The following is a 22440-nucleotide window of genomic DNA, read 5'->3' as shown; positions in this document are numbered from 1 at the left end:
AATATTTTGTAATATCACAGCCCTGGTGTGGTGCTGTAGGATAACCACTGGTAGCGTAGTGGTTACAAATTGGGCTGCGAATCTCAAGGTCAGCAGTTTGAAACTACCAGCCGCTCCGCGTGAGAAAGATGAGGTGTTCTGCTCGCATAAAGATTTACAGCCTTGGAAACCCTGTCTAGGGTCACTATGGGTTGGAACCGACTTGACGGCGCTTAACAATAGCAATAACAAATTAACTGCAAGGTCAGTGGTTCAAACTCACCACAAACTCCTCAGCAACCCTATAAAGGGTCACTGTAAGTAATATCAGATGCAAGAGCACTTGTCAACAACAGCAACATAACATAAGTTTACAAAAGGGAGATATATGTATATTTCAATAACTTTTTATATCGGAATCAAATGGGATTGTGTATTTTAAAGTATCCTGTAAAATAGAAAACATTGCATTTGTGTAATTGCTGCTGCTGATGTTAAGTGTCGTCCAGTTGGTTCCGACTCATAGCATCCCTTTCTAGGATTTCTGAGGAGCAGCTGGTGAGTTTGAACTGCTGATCTTGCAGTTCAAACAGCCCTTGTCCAGTGTTTATCCCACCACACCAGGACTCCACAACAGTATTATTTTTCATAAAACTCGAAAAAGAAGGCAAATAAAAAGAATTGTATAAAGAGAATGAAGGGAAAGACAAAAATCTAATGATGCACACACACTCTTTAACTTTCGGCTATTTTTGGTATTAGCTACGTTAGTAGAGGAATGTGGTGTGTCTGTAGGACAAGCACTACAAACCCACAGAGTCAGCAATTTGAGTCACCAGTTGCTCCATGGGAGAAAGATGAGACTTTCTGCTTCCACATATATTTACAGCCTAGGAAACCGTATACCCTATATAGGCTTGCTCTAAGTTTGAAGTGACTTAACAGCAACAAAAACATGTTAATAAGGCAGATATCCTATCTCCAAAGATGAGGTAACTGTATCCAAAGTTGCTGAAACACACAGAAGACTGAAATCATCAAGGCCTTGAATTGAATCAATTATTTAATAAGTACCCATGGAATGAAATATTGTTAATAACTTAAGTCATGAATTGTGTCAAATGAGCTGCTACATTTGGTTACTCTGGATAGTTTCCCTGAACACAAAAGAAATCGCAGCCTCCTCCTATTGATCTAGACTCTAAGAAGAGCCAATGAAAACCTAACTAAATACAATCCAAAGAATGACTGTACCAAACCTTAAACAATATAATAATTAAGACTCCTGCCCTATTGGGAAACTGCCAGTTGCAAAGCTTTATAATCAGAATCTGGGAACCAAATCCTAGCTCCACCAATTCTCATGAGGAGTAGGGGAAAATTACCTCAATTTCCTCAAGTCAATACATTTATAATAATATCTACTTCACAAAATTGTCGGAAAACAAAGATGAAATGTAATAAACAAGGTGACAGTACCCAGCACGGTGCCTGACTCACAGACAGTGTTAGTTTCTTTCATCACCCCAGTAAGAAGACACCACATATACACACAAAACCAGGATTTCACTTGGTCAGACCTACAACCGTAAGCCTTGTTGTACAACTTTATAAGAGTCAAAGAAAGAGTGAAAGAGGACGAAGTGGGGTTTATCACTCTTCGTCTTTCATTTTTTTCCTGGTGGTAGAATTTAAAGCTTGTTTATCTCACCCAAATTTAAGTATATTTTTGGCCCCTTTTGAGCCAGATTGTTTAAAATACCATTTCTGTGGTAAGCAGCCTGGATATTGTTCTGTCCCCCAAACTGTTATTTTTATTTTTTGTTTTCTTGCTGCTTTCCAGCTCTTTTCCCTTTGTAAACCATTCCTTGAACCAAATTAAGTGATTTCAACTTGTGTAGCTGTAACTCTTTTTGCTTTCCAGTGACGCTTTTCTTGTGGCACTGGGAGGTTAAGTCTACTAGGAGGCTCCTTGGAAGAAAGACCTGGAAATCTAATTTGGAAAGCTCAGCTCTTGAAACTATGTGGAGCACAATTCTACTCTTACCCACATGGGATTGCCATGGGTTGGAGTTGTCTTGATGGCAGCTGGTGTTTTGGGCTTTTTTTGTGTGTGTAATTTAAATTTCATTTAAATAAAAAATTTCCTAAGGACTGGTGTTGTTCAACATATTCTTATGTACTTTCTCTCATCTATATATGTTCTTTGGTAAAGTGGTCAAATGTTTTTGTACATTTTAAAATTGGATTTTTGTTCTTATAAAAAATTTGAGAGTTCTTTATACATTTTGGATACAAATCCTTAATCCAAATACATGATTAAAAATATTATCTTCTAGTCTTATCTGTCCTTTCTGTTAATAGTATGTCTCACAGAATAGAAGTTCATAACTTTTATGAAGCCCACCTTATTCATTAATTTATTTTATGAACTATGCCTTTGATGATATATCTAAGAAATTTGCTGAATTCAAGATCCCAAAGATTTTCTCCCATGTTTCTTCTATAAGATTTATGTTTGTAGGCTTTACATTTAGGTCTTTGTTTCATTTTGAGTTAATTTTTACATAGGTGTATACTATATACATTGAAGTTCACTCTTTTTTTTTTTTTCACTAATAAAGGATATTTATTTGTTCTAACGGAGTCCTGGTGTGGCGCTGTGGGCTAATGCGTCAGACTGCAAAGCCGTTTGAACTGCAAGGTCGGTGGTTCAAGCTCACCAGTCACTCCTTGGAAACCCTATACAGGGTCGCTATGGGTCGGAATCGACTCGACGGCACTTCACAACAACAACAAATTTGTTCTAACAATGCTTGTTGAAAATAGTTTCTTTTCCTTACTAAACTGAATTTGTACTTCTTTTAAATTAAATGACTATATTTGTTTGTCTATTTCTAGGAGTTCTGTTTTCTTCCATGGTTTGTACTTAATCTGTCTTTATAGCAATACCATATGTCTGAATTACTTATAGCCTCGCTGTTGTTGTTAAGTGCCATCGAGTCGATTCCGACCCATAGCGACCCTGTATAGGGTTTCCAAGGAACAACTGGTGAGCTTGAACCACTGACCTTGCAGTTCAAACAACTTTGCAGTCTGATGCATTAGCCCACAGCACCACAGTTAATTATAGCTTTAATAATTTAGTAATCTTGAATTCAGGTAGTGTTCGCTTTCCAATTTTGTTTTTCTTTGTACGGTTATTTTGGCTATTTTAGATCTTTTAAAATGATCTAATTTAGATCATTGAGCTTCATGGATGGAAACTTTCTCCTCTTTCATGGCTATTAGAAAAGTTTTCTGCTAGAATATCTTCAAAATGTTTCTTAAGCACTTTTTTTCCTCCTCCTTCTCTTCTGGAATTGCTGTTATGTGCAAATTATTCCTCATGTTACTGTCCCATTTGTTGTTGTTGTTGTTAAGTGCTGTCGAGTCGATTGCGACCCATAGCGACCCTGTACAGGATTTCCGAGGCTGTAAATCTTTACAGGAGGAGAACGCCTCATCTTTCTCCCGCGGAACAGCTGGTAGTTTCGAACTGCTGGCCTTAAGGTTCACAGCCCAATTCATAACCAGTACGCTACCAGAGCTCCTTTACTGTCCCATAGAACACTTCTTGTTGTTAGTTACGTGCTTTCTAGTTGGTTCTGACGCATTTGTTGTTGTTGTTGTTAAGTACCATGGAGTTGGTTCCGACTCATATTGACCCTGCACAGGGTTTCCGAGGCTGTAAATTTTTTCAGGAGCAGAATGCTGCATCTTTCTCCCGCAGAACCACTGGTAGTTTCGAACTGCTGACCTTGCGGTTGGCAGCCCAACTCGTAGCCACTACGCTACCAGAGCTCCTTTTTTATATAGGGTTTCTAAGGAGCATATGATGGGTTTGAACTGCCAATTTTGTGGTTCGCAGTCCAGTGCCGATCCTACAGCTCCACACTAGGAGTCTAGAACTCGTAGGCTTTCTTTTTCTTTCTGATTGTTTCTCATACAAATTAGTATCAAAGAATTTTCCTTCTTTTTCACTGACTCTTCCATTGATTTCAGTTCTACCACTGTGTCTTCTCATTGAGTCATCTGTTTGCTATTTTATTGTTAATCTTCTAGATTGCTATTTGTTGTTTTTGTGTAATTTCTCTTTGTCATTTTGTTCTTGCATTATTTCTTGAATTCTTCTAGGGTTTGTTCCCCCCACCCCACTCCCCTGCAAGAGTTTGTCTTGATATGTTTCAGGAACCTAAATATAAATCTTTTGAGTTTCTTAACTAGGTAACTCTATTATCATTTCTGCGTTTGAAAGATTTTCTGTGTCTTTATTTTTCTCACTTGTTTGAGCCATTTTACCCTGTTTCTTCATATAATTTGTTACTATCTTCTGTCACTGAGGCATTAAGGTGTTTATTTGCTTACATATATTTTTGTTGACTGTATGTTTGTAATGTACTAACTCTTTCATTTTGTTTTGGTATATTTAGAACTTTGTTTCTTTTCTTTATAATGTCTTCCTTCCTTTGTATTATTTTACTTGTTGTCTGTGGTTTTGGTCTATGTGTGACTTTGATGGTATCCATTGACTGTGGGTGATTTCCTCTCACTAGTGGGTATGTGGGTAACACCATGTGTGAGGCCTTTGGCGTTAGTATCATGGGCTCTCAAGATTGAGTAGAGGTGTGAGACCAAGTTTCTTCTTTGATGTTGGGTGACAGGTGTTGGGTGGTCAGGATTTCCTTTTCACCTCTTGTAGGACCGTGGGACTTTTCCAGATTCATCTAGTGTATTCTGTCAAGGTTAGGCCATCTATGTAGCTGCTGTGAGGCAGGATTAGTCCTCTTTGAATGTACAAGTTGGCATCTCAGTAGACATTTCAATGTATGTGATATTGTAGCTCTATAGACATTGGATGAGAGCACTGGGGTCTCCTGATTGTAGTTAGGTGGAGGTGTGGGTGGTTGATTTGTTTGGGTTTGTGTACCAGAATCTCTTTCTCCTATTAGGACTTCTATTAAGTTTTCTTCCTGTATTCCTCACCCAGGAATGTTGCTCATTTTGTCTGGAGATGGCGGTACTGAGTTGGACCAGCTGGTAAGGCACTCATGATCCGTAAGTCTCTTTGTCCACTGTTTTCATTAGCTTTTCCTTCCATTTAGTGTTCAGTCTGATTCTTCATCTTTTGGTTTGATACGCAGGGTTCCCATATTGCTTTCCCTTAATTTCTTGGGTGTTTGCTGTAGGGGTACAGCATGGTGTATCTGACTAAGCTGCCATATTGGACGGTCTCTCTCCTTAAGGTTGTAATCTTTATGGAAACTGACTGCCTCAGCTTTCTCCCACAGAGTACCAGGTGGGTTCTTACTTCTCATCTTTTGGTTAGCAGCTGAGCACTTAATCACTAACTGACTCTTTTTAAAAAATGTTTTATTGTAAATTATGTGATAGTTTACATTGGAGAACATTAGCTTTATATTCATCCTATCATATATCGTTTCATTGCCATAGATACAATCCCCTCCATGCATCATCAACCAACCAAAGGGTATTGCTGCCCTACAAGCCTGTCCCCCGGTTGTCAGCACACAGTCGCTCTCCCTCTCTGGGTCTAAAGTCCCCAGCCGCTCCATCTCTCCACCTCATTATCTCTGCCTCCGTCTCAGGCATTACTGCTTCTCTGGGTAGGGTCCCACTCTCCCCTCTTCTTGCTTGATGGTCCCAGGGACCTCTGCTCCTAGACTGCAAAGTTAATCACTCCCTCACTGACTTTAAAAAATTAACTCTAGTGGACACCTTCTTCTTGAGTGGCATTCACTCACATTTCTGAATAATTTGTAAGACCGATGGAGCACATTGTATCACTGGAATTTTTATAGCAAGAAACTGGCATTGAGAGACTTGAGATGATTCCCCGTGACTTCCTCCTGCATCACAGTTTCCTCATCTGTTTTTTTTTTTTTTTTTTTTTTGTGTGTGTGTGTGTGTGTGTGTGTCTGATTATAAACCTAAGTACACTAAACATAGGCGAAAGGGTTAGGTCTGTGTCAGACTGGCCTTCTGTGGGAGACTTTTTATGGCCTGTTGAGGGTTGTCTTCTGTGTGGTCCAACGCCCTTTGCTTGAGTGGAAAGGGGCTTGTGTTTTGCCAGATCCTCCCACCTTCTTTGTGGGTCCAAATAATGGACTTAGTAGAAACATGGAAAAGTTTAGACTGTCCCTGTGCCAAAAATTGCCACTATGAAGGCAGTAATGTAAACAGCTTGTGACTAATCCTTTCTTTTAAGGAAAGAAGTTTTATGCAATTGTTTCCCCTTTACTTGCAAAGATAAAATTTCCACAGACTTCAGTCTTCAGCTCTGGTCTGCTTTTCTCTTGTTTTCATTTTTGTGTGTCACCAACATAACACCTATCAAGTGCTTCACCCTCCATAACCAAGCTTCCTCTCCTATCATAACTCAAGCTGCACTGCTGATGTGGCCAAGCCTAATGGCCTTTTTATAGTTCTTTTTTCCTCTGCCTTCTTTGCTACAGATTGTGGGTGATTGACTCTTCTTTCATTTAAAAATCTTCCTTCCATTTGTCATTTCTGAACCTACATTACTCTTATTTTTCTCCTTTTGTAATGTTTGATTCCTTTTTATTTATTTATGCCCTTACCATTAAGGATACACATTCTCCAAGACTGTGTAGTTCCTTCTCATTTTTTTCAGTAACATTTTCACCTTTAAAGAAGGTGGCTCCTCTACATCCAGTTTTATCATTTGTCACCCTCTAGACCCTGATTCTTATCGACCCACTGTGTCATAGAATACAACTGCATGCCATGGGGTTTTAAGTTTGGGCCTTTTTCCCAAGATTGTTCTGGGCATACTCAAAACCTCCAACTCTACACTTAGCTGCTACACATGTTAACTGTTTTTTACTGTGGTGCTGTGGGTTAATGAGCCAGACTGCAAAGCCATTTGAACTGTAAGGTCAGTGGTTCAAGCTCACTAGCTGTTTCTCGGAAACCCTATACAGGGTCTCTATGGGTTAGAACCACCTCGACGGCACTTAGCAATAACAACCCCTCTTAGAACATCACTACTTCTAAACTCAAAAATTTTCTCTAACTACTCCTCTAAGGTCTGCTTCACATGTCTAATGGACTTGAAAATAAAATTAATATTAAAATAATCATCGCATAGGCTATTCCTTCCTTCCAACTGTACTTTGCTCTTACTTTCCCTTTAACTTTAACCCCAAATATCCTTTCACTCCTTTTCCTTTAGTCCTCTGTCTTCACTCATTAAATCCACGTTTCTTTTATTATGCCCTTCACCTTTGCCCCCATACCACATATCCTTCATACAGTGCTCCAAATGTAGCCACTTGGTTTAACTCTGTTACTTCCAACACTTTGTTGTAAGTTTAATATCGCCATAAGAACACTCTTCTCTATTCTTGTGATAAATGCCTAGTTGTAACTATTCTTAAAGGATAAAGGCCAATCACTTTTACAAAATTTTTAGATTTTCTACAGTCACTCCTTCCTGCTGCTTCCTGACTGCTGCCTTGTCCTTCAGTTCTTGCATTTCTAAACTTACATTCCTTTTCTATTTTTACTTCATCCATTTTGGTGAAAAAGACAGAGTGTGGTAGTTTTGGGAGGAAACATGAATGTCCAATGTTCATTTTTTTACCATTTGAGGGATACCACTGGAGAAACATCCCCATCTGCCTGTGGCTTCACTCTTTATCACTTCTAAGCGAGGAAGTGAGGAGAAAAGGAACTGGTCATGCTCACATCCTCCCTCCCCCCATTCCTAATAGGAGACCAAATAGCCTGTGGGACCTATACATTTTCTCCTTACTATAAGGTGGGCTTAGCCAGGTAGGCTGTGTCCCTTTTGGGGATGATTCCCATTTTTGTGGGACAGATTTAATTCAGAGTGTGTATTAGGGACATTGTTGCTATGAGTTGAAATCAACTTGATAGCAACAAGCATTTATTTATTTTGTTGTTCTTCTAAGCCACATTTTCCTGCCAGCTTTGTCAGAATTAATGCTGACATTATGATCTCCATCAATCTGATTCTTGGGGCTGTTCCTCCATCAGTGCTGAACTCAGGTTGTAAAGAGTAGTATAATTTAATGGGAATATTTTTAATAATCATCTCTCCCCCCCCCCAGACTGTAAACATAAAACAATTGGGCTGGCTTTCTTATGCTGTTCATAAACTAAGTTAAAACAACACAGGCGTTTAAATTTGAAGGATAACATCTAACTTGATACATGAATTATAGTAGGTTGAAGATAATTTAGCTGAAAATCTTCTAAATTTATTGTGGTAATGGTTGCACAGTTCTGTGACTGTGCTAAGAACTTTTAATTGTACAACTGAATGAATGAATTCTATGGTTATATGAATTATATCACAGTAAAGCTGTCATCAGACGTTATATTACGTTATAGCATCTTGCTCTGGCTTACCTACCTTTTTTGGGTACATCAATAGCTAATTCCTTTGACTCAAGTATGCTATTAAGAAGGTACAGTTATAAACAAAGTATGAATCATACTTAGCACATCAGGTGCTTATTCGGGGTGTACATTTGGCTTTTGAGAAGTTTGCCTGTGGAGATATTTGTAAATGAATATTTGATTAGAATAACAATGATATAGCTGAATATCACTCTCATGTTTTTAAAGATAGACACATACCACATATATTCTTTAAAAAGAAACAAAAAAAGATATATACACACACACACATAAGAGAGCTTCCAAAAGTCCATGGGAAAAAATTCCATAATTTTTCATTTCGTTTATTCCCAAACGTTTTGGAAAAGTCCATTTTTCTATGAACTTTTTGAAGCCCCCTCATTTTTTCTGTCTGTCTGTCTGTCTGTCTATCTATCTGGTATGGCACTGTAAGACAAGAAATGGACTGTTAACTGTATCGTTGGTTCAAACCCATCAGCCGCTCCTCAGAAACCTTTTATGGGGCCTCTGTGAGCTGGAACCGACTTCTACAGAACTTCAAAACAACATATACATACATATATGCATGTGGGAATTCTGGTAGCAAGGTCAGTAGTTTGAAACTGCCATTGATTCTGCAGGAGAAAGATGAGGCTTCCTACTCCTGTAAAGATTTATAGGCTCAGAAACCCTATACGGGATCACTATGAGTTGGAACCAACTGCATGGCACATAGCCACCACCACATGGGAAACAGGTTGCTTTATTCATGTCTTGTGTGTTGTCATCTAGGCGATGTCTTGAAAGGATAAGAGGACTTCTTTCCTAGGGACTGAAGAGAATAAAGTCAGATAGGTCAGTGCACTTACCCTTTATAATACTGTGGAATGAATGACTAGACTGTACCTCTCCTATCTAGATGATGTCACTGCCTACAGCTTTGCTTCTTACTCCTTGGAGTTGTGAGGTGGAGTGATGCTATTTTGCCAGTAGATGTCTGAGTGAACATGTGCACTTGTATCTTCTCTCTGGAGAAAAGGGAGAGAAGATGTAGGAAGGAGGAGGGAAGTTCTGTGGAACACCGTATGAGGAGGCTTCAAAAAAAGTTTGTGGGAAAATTCCATTACTTTTAATTCTATGTTTCCACAAACTTTTTAATGCCCCTTTGTCTTTGCAATGTATTTATAACTTGGGGAATAATTACATAGTAATGAGTCTGAGAAAGGAGCTCTGGTAGCATAGTGGTTATGAATCAGGCTGCGAACCTTAAGGTCAGCTGTTTGAAACTACCAGCTGCTCGGTGGGAGAAAGATGAGGCTTTCTGCTCCCGTAAACATTTACAGCCTTGGAAGCCCTGTACAGGGTCGCTATGAGTCGCAACCCACTCCACGGCACATAACTACCAACCAACCAATGAGTCTGAGGAGGAGCCCTGGTGGTGCTGTGGGTTAGGCATTGGACTGCTAACCACAAAATCAGCAGTTCAAGCCTACTAGCTGCTCCATGGGAGAAAGATGAGGCTTTCTGTTCCTGTAAAGGTTTGTAGTCTCATAAACCCTACATAGTGTTGCTATGAGTCAGAATCTATTCCATGGCAGTGAGTTTTGGAGTGAGTGGGACTGAGTGAGGGGCCTGGGTAGTAGAAGCAGTTAAAATTCTCCACCACTTATTGAAAGGTGGGAGGTTCAAGTCCAGCCAGAGGTGCCTTGGAAGAAAGATTTAGCAATCTACTTTTGAAAAATCAATCACTAAAAACCTTATGAAATACAGTTTTACTTTGACAAGTATGGGGGTCTCAGTATGTTGGAACTGAGTTGATGGTTTACTGAGCTAGAGTCTCTGAAGTATCATTGCCAAGAAACAAATCTCCTGATGTTAATAATGGTTGAGGGTTGTTGCTTAAGGTCTAAATATGGTACACCTTAATTGTATTTATTTGTTTGCTTACTGCCTCTCGGTTATGTTTAGGACAAGGAGCCCATCATGCACACATGTGCTTTTAGGTTATAGAAAACAGCTTGTGTGTTGATGCCCTATGTGTCGTCCTTGATTAAGAGGGGAGAGAAGGCAGGAGTTCAACTAGAAGGCAGACCCCACAGTCTCACCTCCTGCAGTGTTGGATTGTCCCTTTCTGAACTGAATGAACTGTACTTTTCTGAACAAGTCCCAACATCACTGTGACAGGTTGACAGCATGGCTTGAGAGCAAGCTGCCTCAGAGATGAGGAGGAGGATTTCCCCTTCCTGTGGGGCTAACAGAATAGATTTGTGGTTCTTACCAATCACCACCAGATGTGCCCAGCTGTTTCACTTTCTACCCCATCTCAACCAAACATACTTAAAGTTCAGACCAACACTTACATCATCGAAAGACAAGTGTTTACAGTGGTGGGCTTTTAGTAATTGTGTTTTTAGGCTGGTGACAGAGACAGTACCCTCTTGCAAGGCATTGTATCTGGGAAAGTCCAGGCCCAAGATGGATTTCCGCAGGCTTTCTTGAGAAGAACGGGATTGAAAGTGATAGCTCGAGATCCCTGACTAAATAGGAGAGGAGCGCAGTTCGTTTACTTTTTTTTCTCTCGAGGATGCCTGTGCTATTGAATAGAGCTTTCATCAACCTCAACTAGAAGGAAGAGTGGACTGAGTTTATCTCAAACTCTTACTGACTGAAAATGTTTTCTGTCATTTTATTTATTTGCTTTAAAACTTTTTATTGTGAATTGGGTAAAGGTTTACAGAGGAGATCACTTTTTCCATTCAGCAGTCCATAGACATTTTGTTTCATGTTGTCATTGATTGCAGTCCTCACAGTAGGGTTGCTCTGAGTCAGAATCGACTTAGTGATGGTGAGTTTTGTGGTTAGTGGGACTGAGTGAGGAGCCTGGTTAGTACAAGCGGTTAAAATCCTCCACCACTAATTGAAAGGATGAGGAGGAAGATTTATCATTTATCTCACTTCCTCCCTGTTTCCTGATTTAATTCCTCCTTCTTTTCGAATCCTTTTGAACTTTGTCTTTGTGTAAATGCTGCACTTTTGATCTCAAATGGTTGAACATTTAAGGTGTCTATACCTCCCTAGAGCTATTGTTCCCTCTTATAGAGCTATTGTTTGGCTGAAAATTGATCCTTGAGGGTGAGTTAACTTCCAGATCGGAAGGATGACTCAGGGCCCTAGTCTTGGGCATTCCATCAGTTTCACATTGACAAAACTCTTACTGCTTTTGATAAAACATTATATGCTTTGACAGTTTACCTTTGCCACTGACCTGCTATGGTCTCTTTTGTCCCTTTTGTTCAGATATTCCTTCACTAACCAGTTTCCTTTGAGTTATTTCCAACTCCTGGTGACCCCATGTGTGTGAGAGTAGAGCTGTGCCCTATAGGGTTTTCAATGATCTTTTTTTTTTTTGGAATTGGATCACCATGCCTTTCTTTTGAGGAGCTTGTGAGTAGAATTGAACGTTCCCTTTTGGTTAGCCATCAAGCGTGTTAAATAAATACCACCCAGGGACTCCATTCCCTCATTAAGACCAGGTTTTGGAGGCAAGGTACATAGGAGAGCAGGTATCTTTCCAGAGGCTTAATTCTTTGCTAAGACATACTGACCTAACAATTCAGTAGCAATTTTCTAGAGTATTTCACATTCTGGAAAAAGTTGGTGTATTTTCTTTATTGTTTTCATCATCTATTAGGAGCCGTAATGGCACAGTGGTTACAGCGCCCTACTGCTAACTAAAAGGGTGGTAGTTTGAACCCACCAGCCACTCTGTAGGAGAAAGAATGCTTCCATAAAATTGTTGTTAAATGCTGTCGAGTTGTTCCCAACTTAGAGCGACCCTGTATAGAGTTTCCAAGAAACAGTTGGTGAGTTTGAATTACCAACCTTGTGATTCAAACCGACCTTGTGGCTCAAACTGACCTTGTGGTCCAGTGCTTATCCTACAGCACCACACCAGGACTCCAGCCTTGGAAATTCTATGTGGCGGTTCTGTTCTGTCCTGTTCTGTAGGGTCATTATGAATTAGAATCAATGCCATGGTAATTGGTTTGTTTTGGGTAATGTTGAACTAATTGTTTTATTTCTATCCAACTGAGAATGGCTGAATTTGGGAAAAGACATTATTATTTAAAGGATTATGTTACATGAAAGGAATCTTGGTGCGGAGCTCCTGTAGGCTAAGTACTGGACTGCTAACCATAAGGTCAGAGATTCAAACCACCATCCTAACTATGCAGTGTTAGAAATCCTATAAAGGTCCACTATGAGTGGAACTGACTTGATGACACTTAGCAATAATAATTATATGAGAATTATAGAAAATAAAATTTTGGGCCAGGAGACTGAAAACATAGTAATTGTATTTAGAAATTGACTCATGTTATTGAAAAGATAAAACCATTATTAGTTTTTTTTTTTCTCTTGTGTGTGTTTTTGTAGTTAAGTGCTGTTTAGTTGGTTCCCCAACTCATAGCGACCCTATATCAAGGTCTCCAAACAGCAGCTGGTGGGTTTGAACTATTGACTCCAGTGTTTATCATACAGTCATTTTGTTGTTAAGTGACGTTGAGTCAGGGTTTGAACTGCCAGCCTTACAGTTAACAGTTCAGAGCTTATCCTACAGTGCCACATCAAGAATTCATAATTATATAACATTAAACTTGAGTGGTGGAGGGTCAGAGAAGAGGAAGACCCCCAATGAGGTGGATTGGCCAAATGGCAGCATCAGTGGACTCAAGCGTGGCAACAGTAGTGAGGTTGGGCCAGGATCGGGCAGTGTTTCGTTCTGCTGTGCATAAGGTTGCTATGGGTCAGTACTGACTTGATGGCACCTAACAACAACAACAACAATGTAGTTTATGTTATTATGAGATACAGCATAAAATATTGAAAAAGTATTAAGTGGAATAAGTAATTTGAGTGCTTATTATTCCCCTAAGGGATCACCACAATTTATGTTACAAGTGGTGATTAAGAATATTCCTTCTTTGGTTCTTCTTCCTCCCCTCAGCTGACCCTCCCGCTTCCTTCATCTCTCTTTTTGGTTCTCCTGTCTCCCTCCCTTTCTTCTTCAGTTTTGGCATTTTCAAATTTTTGCAAGCATTTTTCTCAGCCCTATGTGGCAGAAATTTTATGATACAGATAAGGAAACCAAGCCTAAGAAAGTTTGAATAACTTCCTGCTGTTGAACAACTTCCCTGCTGTCATGAGGCAAAGTTGGAAGGCCTCACTGTGCAATACAAGCTCTAAGTTACATACAGTTCACTTTGCTAAGCTGATCTAGCTGATTAGCTCTTGTATTATTCCCTTCCTGTACACTCTTTCTTCCCTATTTTCTCTTTCCCATTTCTAATACTGCACATCTACTTATCAGTATATATAAAATATACTTTTTATATATTTGTATGTGTTCATGGATAGGTCTTTTTCTTGTTCTTAAATGAAGCACTCTGTATTTTGCATGAAGATTTGCAGTAGCTGGTCTCTGAATCTTCTGATAAAGTCCAACTCTGGTGTCTGATCCATCTCTGTGCTTCCTGATTCAACAGGTTGAGCCTTTTATGTTGGGTGCTTCCCAAGGCTAAGCTGTTGAATTTCTTGTACATCATGAGTGGCTTCTAGAGTAATTATAGGAAAAAATGAGCTTTTCATGGAACTGATTGTTGTTGTTGTTGTTGTTAAGTGCCGTCGAGTCGGTTGCGACCCAAAGCGATCCTGTACAGGGTTTCTGAGGGTGTAAATCTTTACGGGAGTAGAAAGCCTCATCTTTCTCCCGCGGAGCAGCTGGTAGTTTCAAACCGCTGACCTTAAGGTTCGCAGCCCGATTCGTAACCACTACGCTACCAGAGCTCCTTACTCCTTCCTAAGTTTGACTAATTAATATTCTTTCCTTCTCAGTTGACTTTTTAAAAGTCCATTATTTGATTCCTTATCCTTATTTTATTTTTCCCCAGAATGACACCCCTTTCCTCACAGAATGTGATGATTCATCATGGCCAGACCCAGGAATATGTGATCAAGCCCAAGTTCTTCCCCGTCCAGAAGGTGATTTCAGGAGAGCAGTCCACCGAAGGCTCATTCCCGTTAAGATACGGGCAGGATCAAGTGGCAGCACCATTTCAGTGTGAGTACAGTCCAGTCAACCATTTTCCTAAGTGACAGCATCGGAGTTTGCAAATGCTTGGATTTGTCTAGATGATTTTAATATCCCAGTAGATAAAATTCAAGAGTCATTAACAACAACAACAAAATTTACATTGGTTCCTAAAACAACCAGACAGCAGATATTTAGCATGGTTTCCTTTTTTGTTTGTTTGTTTGTTTGAGGAAAGGTAATTTTTCTGGACCTTAGAAAGTAATCTGCCATGGCCTATCCTTAATTCTGTCTTTGCAATTTGGCTGCATTTCCAAGGCACACTTGCTGTAATTTTAAATCCAATTTTATGTCTGATGTGTTCATGTTGATACAATATTGTCCTTAATAATAATCTAGCCAGGATCTATTTTTTTGTTTTGTTTTGTTGGTGAAATGTCTGAACTGTCCTCCATTACTCTCAGAGGTTCTCCTACCTGGGGTACTTTTATTTGTTGTGAGGTCCACTCAGTTTGCAGCATATCAATCAGATGGCATGGCAGATTTTACTCTGAATTTGTAAGGCACTGTTGTATCAGTGGCCAGTGTGGTTAATATCTCACTATGTGGGAAGCTCAAGGACTAGTCCTGGCTCAAAGGTTGGGGAATGTGATGATTTGTGGTTTAGGTATTACAGAGTGTCTGCTGGCAGCATCTGGAGGAAGTGTTCTGGAATGAGGCAGCAGACCATTCAGAGGCAAAAGAGAGCAATGAGCTCTCTAAGGCTAACAGCTTCCTGCTCTGTTCACGCTGATGGACTGCCTGCCTATGCCAGAAGTAATGGAGGAGAATCCCAGTGTGAGGTGGAAGGGGACTGCCTATCACTACCAGTAATAGTAGGAGTCACATACATAGACTCTGCACTACTGTTTGTCGCTGTAAAAATCCGTATCTGCTGTGGATTTGATTCCCTACCCCCCACTCCTGATTGCTGTACTATGGTAGGTCATTCTGTCAGAATTCATCACTTCAAGAGTATCTAATACAGGTGACCTCAAAAGGGTCATGGGAAAATAGAATGAAAAGATAATGCAGTCTTTTCACAAACTTTTTGAAGCCCCCTCATAGAAGGTTTATATATATATAATCTTTTGAGAAAATTCTCTTCAGTGGACCAAGGCAGAACTGTAAAGCACTCGTTTGATATGGTTTATTGGGATGATGGGGAAAGCCATTGATTCTGACACACAGGAACCCTATAGGACTGGGTAGAACTCTCCACGGGGTTCCCAGGGCACAGTAATTTTTATGGAAGCAGACTGCCACATCTTTTCCTCATAAAGTGGCTGGTGGGCTGAGCACTTTGCCCAGTACACCAAGGCTCCACAAACAACCTTTGCATAGATAATATTTTTCTTATACCTAAAAAAACAACAACCCCAAAAGAAGTATTTTTTGTTTCCTTATATAAATTAGAGAGTCCTGGTATGGTGCTGTAGGATAAACACTGGACTGCTAACCGCAAGTTCGACAATTGAAACCCATCAGTCACTGCTCGGAAACCCTGTGCAGGGCCACTATGAGTCCGGACCAGCTTGATGGCACTTAACAGCAGCAATAACTTATATAAAGTATTTTGCTGTATAATCATTCTGAAATTAGAATCGGATGAAAAGACAGTTTTTGAAGGGTTCCCTGTGTGTGTGTGCACACACACACACACAAACTTTAAAAAGTTTGTGGAAAACTTCGGTTATCTTTTTTTTTCTTTGTTCTGTATCTTTTAATTTCATTTTTCCATGAACTTTTGGATCCCTCCCATTTGTGTATATAGTAAATATTGGAAGACATCCATATTTGTGCCCATTCCAAAGAGAACTGACCCAGCAGAATGTGGAAATCATCGGACAATCTCTTTGATAATCCCATGTGAGTAAAGTTTTACTAAAGGTAATACAGAAATGGATGTAAGCATACATTGACAGAGAACTTTCAGAGGTTCAAACCGGATTCAGAAGAGGCCGTGGAACGAGGGATATCATTGCTGATGTCCGATGAATCTTGGCTGAAAGCAGAGAATATCAGAAAGATGTTTACCTGTGCTTTATTGACTACACAATCATGACAAGCTATGGACAACATTGCAAAGTATGAGTATTCTGGAACACTTAATTGTGCTCATGAGGAATCTGTACCTGGACCAAGAGGCAGTTGTTCGAACAGAACATGGGAACACTGGATGGTTTAAAATTAAGAAAGGTGTGTGACAGGATTGTATTCTTTTACCACACTTAACCTGTATGCAGAGCAAACAATCCAAGAAGGTAGGTTATAGGAAGAAAAAATGTGACGTCAGGATTGGACAAAGACTCATTAACAACTTGCGATATGCAGATGATACAACCTTGCTTCCTGAAAGTGAAGAGGACTTAAAATGTTTATTGATGAAGATCAAAGACCGAGCTTTTGGTATAGATTGCATCTCAATGTAAAGAAAACAAAAATCCTCACCACTGGACCACTAAACAACATTCTTATCAACGGAGAAAAGATTGAAGTTGTCAAGGACTTCATTCTTCTTGGATCAACTATTAACATCACGGAAGCATCAGTTAAGAAATCAAACGATGTATTGCATTAGGCAAATCTGCTGCACAAGACCTTTTTAAAATGTTTAAGAGCAAAGATGTCAGCTTGAGGTCTGAGGTGCATCTGACCCAAGCCATGGTGTTTTCAATAACCTCATACGCATGTGAAAGTTGGACAGTAAATAAGGAAGACTGTAGAAGAATTGATGGTTTTGTGTTATGGTGCTGGAGGAGAATTTTGAAAGTACCATGGGCTGCCAAGAGAACCAACAGATCTGTGTTGGAAGAAGTTCATCCAGAGTGCTCCTTGGAGGCCAGGATGGCCAAACTTCGTCTCTTATACTTCAGACATATTGTCAGGAGGGACCAGTCACTGGAAAAGTATATCATGTTTGGTAGGGTGGAGGGTCAGAGAAAAAGAGGAAGACCCCAGCGAGATGAATTGGCCAAGTGTCAGCATCAGTGGGCTCAAGCGTGACAACAATTGTGAGGTTAGCCCAGGATTAGGCAGTGTTTTGTTGTTCTGTGCATAGGGTTGCTATGAGTCTGTACTGACTCGATGGCACATCAACAACATATGCTTGTATATGTAAAAGCTCTCAAAACGTCTTCTGGAAGGTGAAATTATATTTCAGTAGAAAATGAAGATATGTTTCCTATCTGCACTGTCCCCAGATTTCCCTCTCAAACCTTTTTAAATGTATTTTCTTCATGGTGGGTAGCTAGTGAAATGATTTACTCTGATACAGCGATGGAGTTCTCTGTCCCAACCCTCAAGAACTCACTGGAAGATTGAGGATATAGGAAGGACAGGGAAGAAATACTGTTTCTGCTGAGTCAGAGCATCAAAAAGGGCTGGAGGGCTAACTGGAGAATTTTAGAAAGAGGGATTTTGGTAAGATCACTAAAGATTGTGAAATTGTAAAATTCGAGTGAGAATGACAATAGAAAGATTAAACTGGGAGTAGTAGTAAGGCTATAGAAGTCTTCAGTTTCCTCACGTTTCAACTCAGAAAATGTTGCATGTAATAGAAAGGAAAGGAAACTAATAGCAAGACTGAAGAAAAGAACTTTTAACTGTCTACATTTTCATCTGTATAGAAAAGATCAAATTCAGACCTATTAATTTCTTATTTTGCTAATGAATTTGAAGATCAAATGATAGACTCAGGTAATTTTGAGTATTTAGAAAAATAGAAGATACTCTGACCAATTAGGCATTTTGTATTTTGCAATAAAGTTTAGGGATTGAGAGAATAAAGCAATTCCACTGCCGTTACCTTTAAGACGCTATGAGGACTAGAAAAGACAGTCAGAAAATATTAGCAAAGAAAAGTGTTGTCTTTAACCTTAAAAAAAAAGAATAGAGGTGATTTTTATTGTTAGTTACTACTGGGTTGAGTCCGAGTCATAATGATCTCATGTGCTATGGAACAAAACATTGCCTGACCCTAAAAGGTAGATCCCAGTAATTAACTACCGGTTGGTAGGTTGACTATTGATATCTTGCAAGCTGCACTCTATGCCTAGAGCTGTAAGCATCATGTAACATAATCAGCTCATAGTAGGTGGAGGCCTGAGTGTGTATGGGTTTGCTATTGACAGATGGTAAGAGCAATGAGAATTACTTGGCATATGCAGGAAACTAGTTGGGTGGGGTTAGTAAAGCAAAATGTGTTTTTGTGTTAAACTCATACTCTACAGATGAAACAGGAGTCATGGTGTAGCGCTGTGGGTTAATGAGCCAGACTGTAAAGCCGTTTGAACTGCAAGGTTGGCAGTTCAAGCTCACCAGCCGCTCCTCAGAAACCCTATACAGGGTCGCTATGGGTCGGAATCGACTCGACGGCCCTTAACAACAACAATAACAACAACAACAGATAAAACAAAGTGGTGTTGGTGGTGGTTGTGTGCCGTTGAGTATGTTCCGACTGATTGCAACCGTCTGTAAGGTTTCTGAGGCTAGAAATCCTTATGAGAGCATAAAGCCTTGTCTTTCTCCTGTGGAGCGTCTAGTGGACTCAGACTGCTGACCTTGCAGCTAAAAGCCCAACAAAAACCTCTACACCTCTAGGCATCCTTAGTAAAACAAAGTAGACAGGGAGAACTAATCTGTGATATTGCTAGAGAAGTGCTCTCTAGAGTAAAAAATGAGTATTTTATTGGAGTGGCTTAATTTCAGTGACATATCTCTGTGTCTAGTGTGCTCACTACTCTTCCACATTGATTCTCTGTATTCACCAGCCTTCTGAGTCATTTCCTAGATAACATGACATCCTGAGCCTCTCTGGTCACTGGAACATTATCATTTCCATGCAGGAAACCTGGGTTCAGTCCTGACCACTGCCCCTCATGTGCAGCCACCACCCATCTGACAGTGGAGGCTTGTGTGTTTCTGTGATGCTGAACACATTTCACTGGAGCGTCCAGACTAAAACAGATGAGGAAGAAGGCCAGACAGTCTACGTTCCAGAATCAGTCAGTGAAAACTCTGTGAATCCCAGTAGCCCAATCTCATTATGCATGGTGTCATTGTGAGTAGCTCCACAGGAGTTACAAACAACAGTGATCTGCTGTGTTTATGGGCTCAACAGAATTTAATTTGCATGGCAAACTAGTCCTTAAGGACAAGCTAGTAAATACTGTATGCTTTGGGAACTAGCAGGTAAAACTGAGGCTATTATGTAGGTGCTGTGAAATCAAATGATAGAAACATGACCATTGAGCCAAAAGTTGCCTGAGAGACCCTGCCTATAACCAACTGTCCTGCATTGTCAATATCCCCATCAATCTACCCTCCACATCAGGAAAATTCTCAAATACATTTCCACTTTTTTTTGAAGGCAGCTAGAAAAAAACATGAACTAACAATGATAGACCACATGTCAATTGAGAAAGTGATGTGTGCATTTCTTAGTTGTTTACAGGAAGCTTTTTGATATTGGTGGAAAATATATTTTCACTGGATGCAAGGAAAGGCCATATAGCTGGACTGTATCATGTTACAGTATCACCTAAATTCCACAAAAAGCTAACCATAGGCCTTCTATATGACCTAGAAATCAATCCCACTCCTGGATTGTTATTGTTAGGTGTCCTCAAGTCATCTCCCATTCATACCCTATTGCACAGTGGAACAAAATACTGCCCAGTCCTGTGCCATCCTCACAATTGTTATGTTTGAGCCCATTGTTGCTGCCACTGTGTCAGTCCCCATCTTGGTCAGGATTGTCCTCTTTTGCATTGACCCTCCAGTATTCCAAGCATGATGTCCAGTATACTAGTCTCTCCTAACAATATGTCCAAAGTACAAGAGACAAAGTTACTTGTTTGTACATCCTCACGTCTAAGAAGCATTCTGGCTCTACTTCTTCTATTCTTGTAATCCATGGTAGTTTCAATGTTTTCCTCAAACACCATAATAAAAATGCATCCACCTTTCTACATTTATCCTTAGTCATCGTCCAAATTTCACATGCTTATGAGGTGATTGAAAATACCATGGCTTTGGGTCAGTACCTCCTTAATTCTCAACCTGAAATCTTTGCTCTTGAAGAGATCTTTACAGCAGATTTGCTTCGTGAGATGACCTTTTGCTTTTTTCTTGTATGATCTTCTTGATGTCATCCTACAATTCTTCTAGTTTTTGGTCATTAGTGTCTAATACATCAAATCTGTTCTTGAGATGATCTCTGAATTCAGGTGGAATATATTCCAGATCGTATTTTAGCTCTTGTGGACTTGTTTTAATTTATTTCAGCTTCAGCCTGAACTTGCATATGAACAAGTGATGCTCTGTTCCATAGTCAACCCATGACCCTGTTTTGGAAGATGATATTGAGCTTCTCAATTGCCTCTTACTGTGCAATCTCCACCATTGTTTCTATCACCATTTCCACATTTTATCAGTTTCAAACTGAAGAAGTTGGTAGAATTCTTCAATTTAATAATTTCTGACTAGTGGTTGTATGCAAATTTGAATAATAGTGGCATTAATTGGTCTTCCTCAAGTTAGATGACATCAAGGCTGTACTGACTCATAGAGACCTATGTTTTCCTTGTAGGTGTATGGATATTATGTTGTCACTGACAGCATTGTGTGTCAAGATAAATCCTGAAGTGCACTTTTTGATGATGAGTGTGATGCCATTCCTCTTCAGTTTGTCGTTCCTGACATAGCATATCATATGATTGTCTGATTCAGAATGGCAAACACCAGTCTGTTTCAGATAACTATTGCCTAGGATATCAATCTTTATGCCTTCTATTTTGTTTTTGATGACTTAAAATTTTCCTAGATTCAAACTTAGTACATTCCAAATTCCAATTATAAATGATTGTTTGCAGCTGTTTTGTCCCATTTTGCGCTGTGTCACATCAGGTCTCAAAAGCTCCATTCACATTATGGTCACACTCTACTCTGAGAAGGCAGCTCTGCTCCAGTCATATTTTGAGTACCTTTTAACGTGAGGGGCTGATCATTTGGCACTATATCTGACCATGTCCCTCTGCTATTCATGAAGTTCTCAGTGACTAACCATTCAGACATAGTCCATTTCTCCTTCTTCCTCCTGTGACTTTGTCTGGAAACTCAGCTGAAATCTGTCCACCTGCTGGTATTTAAAATACTGGTGGCATAGCTTCCAGCATCACAGCAACATGCAAGTCACCACAGTGGGATCAACTGACAGGTAAGTGATGGCTCCTGGGTATATCCCCAAGATTATTTAAAATATATGAAGGAGTGATCATAGTAACATAAATCACAATATCCCCCAAATGAAAACAACCCAAATGTCTATTAACTGTGAATGATGATTACAGCATTCCTTATAAATGAATATTATCCAGTTATAAAAAGTACTGATCTGTGATATACAATATGATGAACCTTGAAAATGTGGTAAGTGAAAGAATCCAAACACAATAAGGTGTTTTTGAACACAAAAAACAGGAGAATTTGAAGTGATTGCTAATGGGTATGGCATGTCTTTCTTTCTTTTTCTTTTTCTTTTGTTGATGTTGTTAGGTGCTGTTGGGTTGGTTCCAACTCAAAGCGACCTTATGCACAACAGAAAGAAACACTACCCAGTCCTGCGCCAACCTCGCAATAGTTGTGATTGAGCCCATTGCTGCGATCACTGTGCCAGTCTGTCTCACTGGGGGTCTCCTTCTTTTTTGCTAACCCTCCACTTTACCAAGCATGATGGACTGGTCCCTTCTGATAGTATATCAGAAGTATGAGAGACAAAGCTTGGACATCTTGGCTTCTAAAGAGCATTCTGGTTTACTTTTTTTAAAATGTTTTATTGTACATTATGTGATAGTTTACATGAGAGAGTGTTAGTTTTACAT

The 22440-nt window shown here is 39.7% G+C and overlaps 1 protein-coding gene across 1 annotated transcript in view; it reads left to right on the top strand.

The window, feature by feature from the left end:
* LTBP1 (latent transforming growth factor beta binding protein 1) overlaps positions 1-22440 on the top strand; it is a 636211-nt gene that overhangs the window by 196704 nt on the left and 417067 nt on the right. Inside the window, exon 4 of the mRNA XM_006835152.1 lies at positions 14379-14548. Coding sequence (XP_006835215.1) covers positions 14379-14548 — 170 coding nt within the window. The remainder of the gene's footprint in view (positions 1-14378; positions 14549-22440) is intronic.

This window comes from Chrysochloris asiatica, unplaced genomic scaffold, assembly GCF_000296735.1.
Source record: "Chrysochloris asiatica unplaced genomic scaffold, ChrAsi1.0 scaffold00016, whole genome shotgun sequence".
In the NCBI taxonomy this organism is placed as follows: domain Eukaryota; kingdom Metazoa; phylum Chordata; class Mammalia; order Afrosoricida; family Chrysochloridae; genus Chrysochloris; species Chrysochloris asiatica.
Note: the sequence above shows the minus strand (reverse complement) of the source record. Positions and strands in the feature narration are given on the sequence as shown.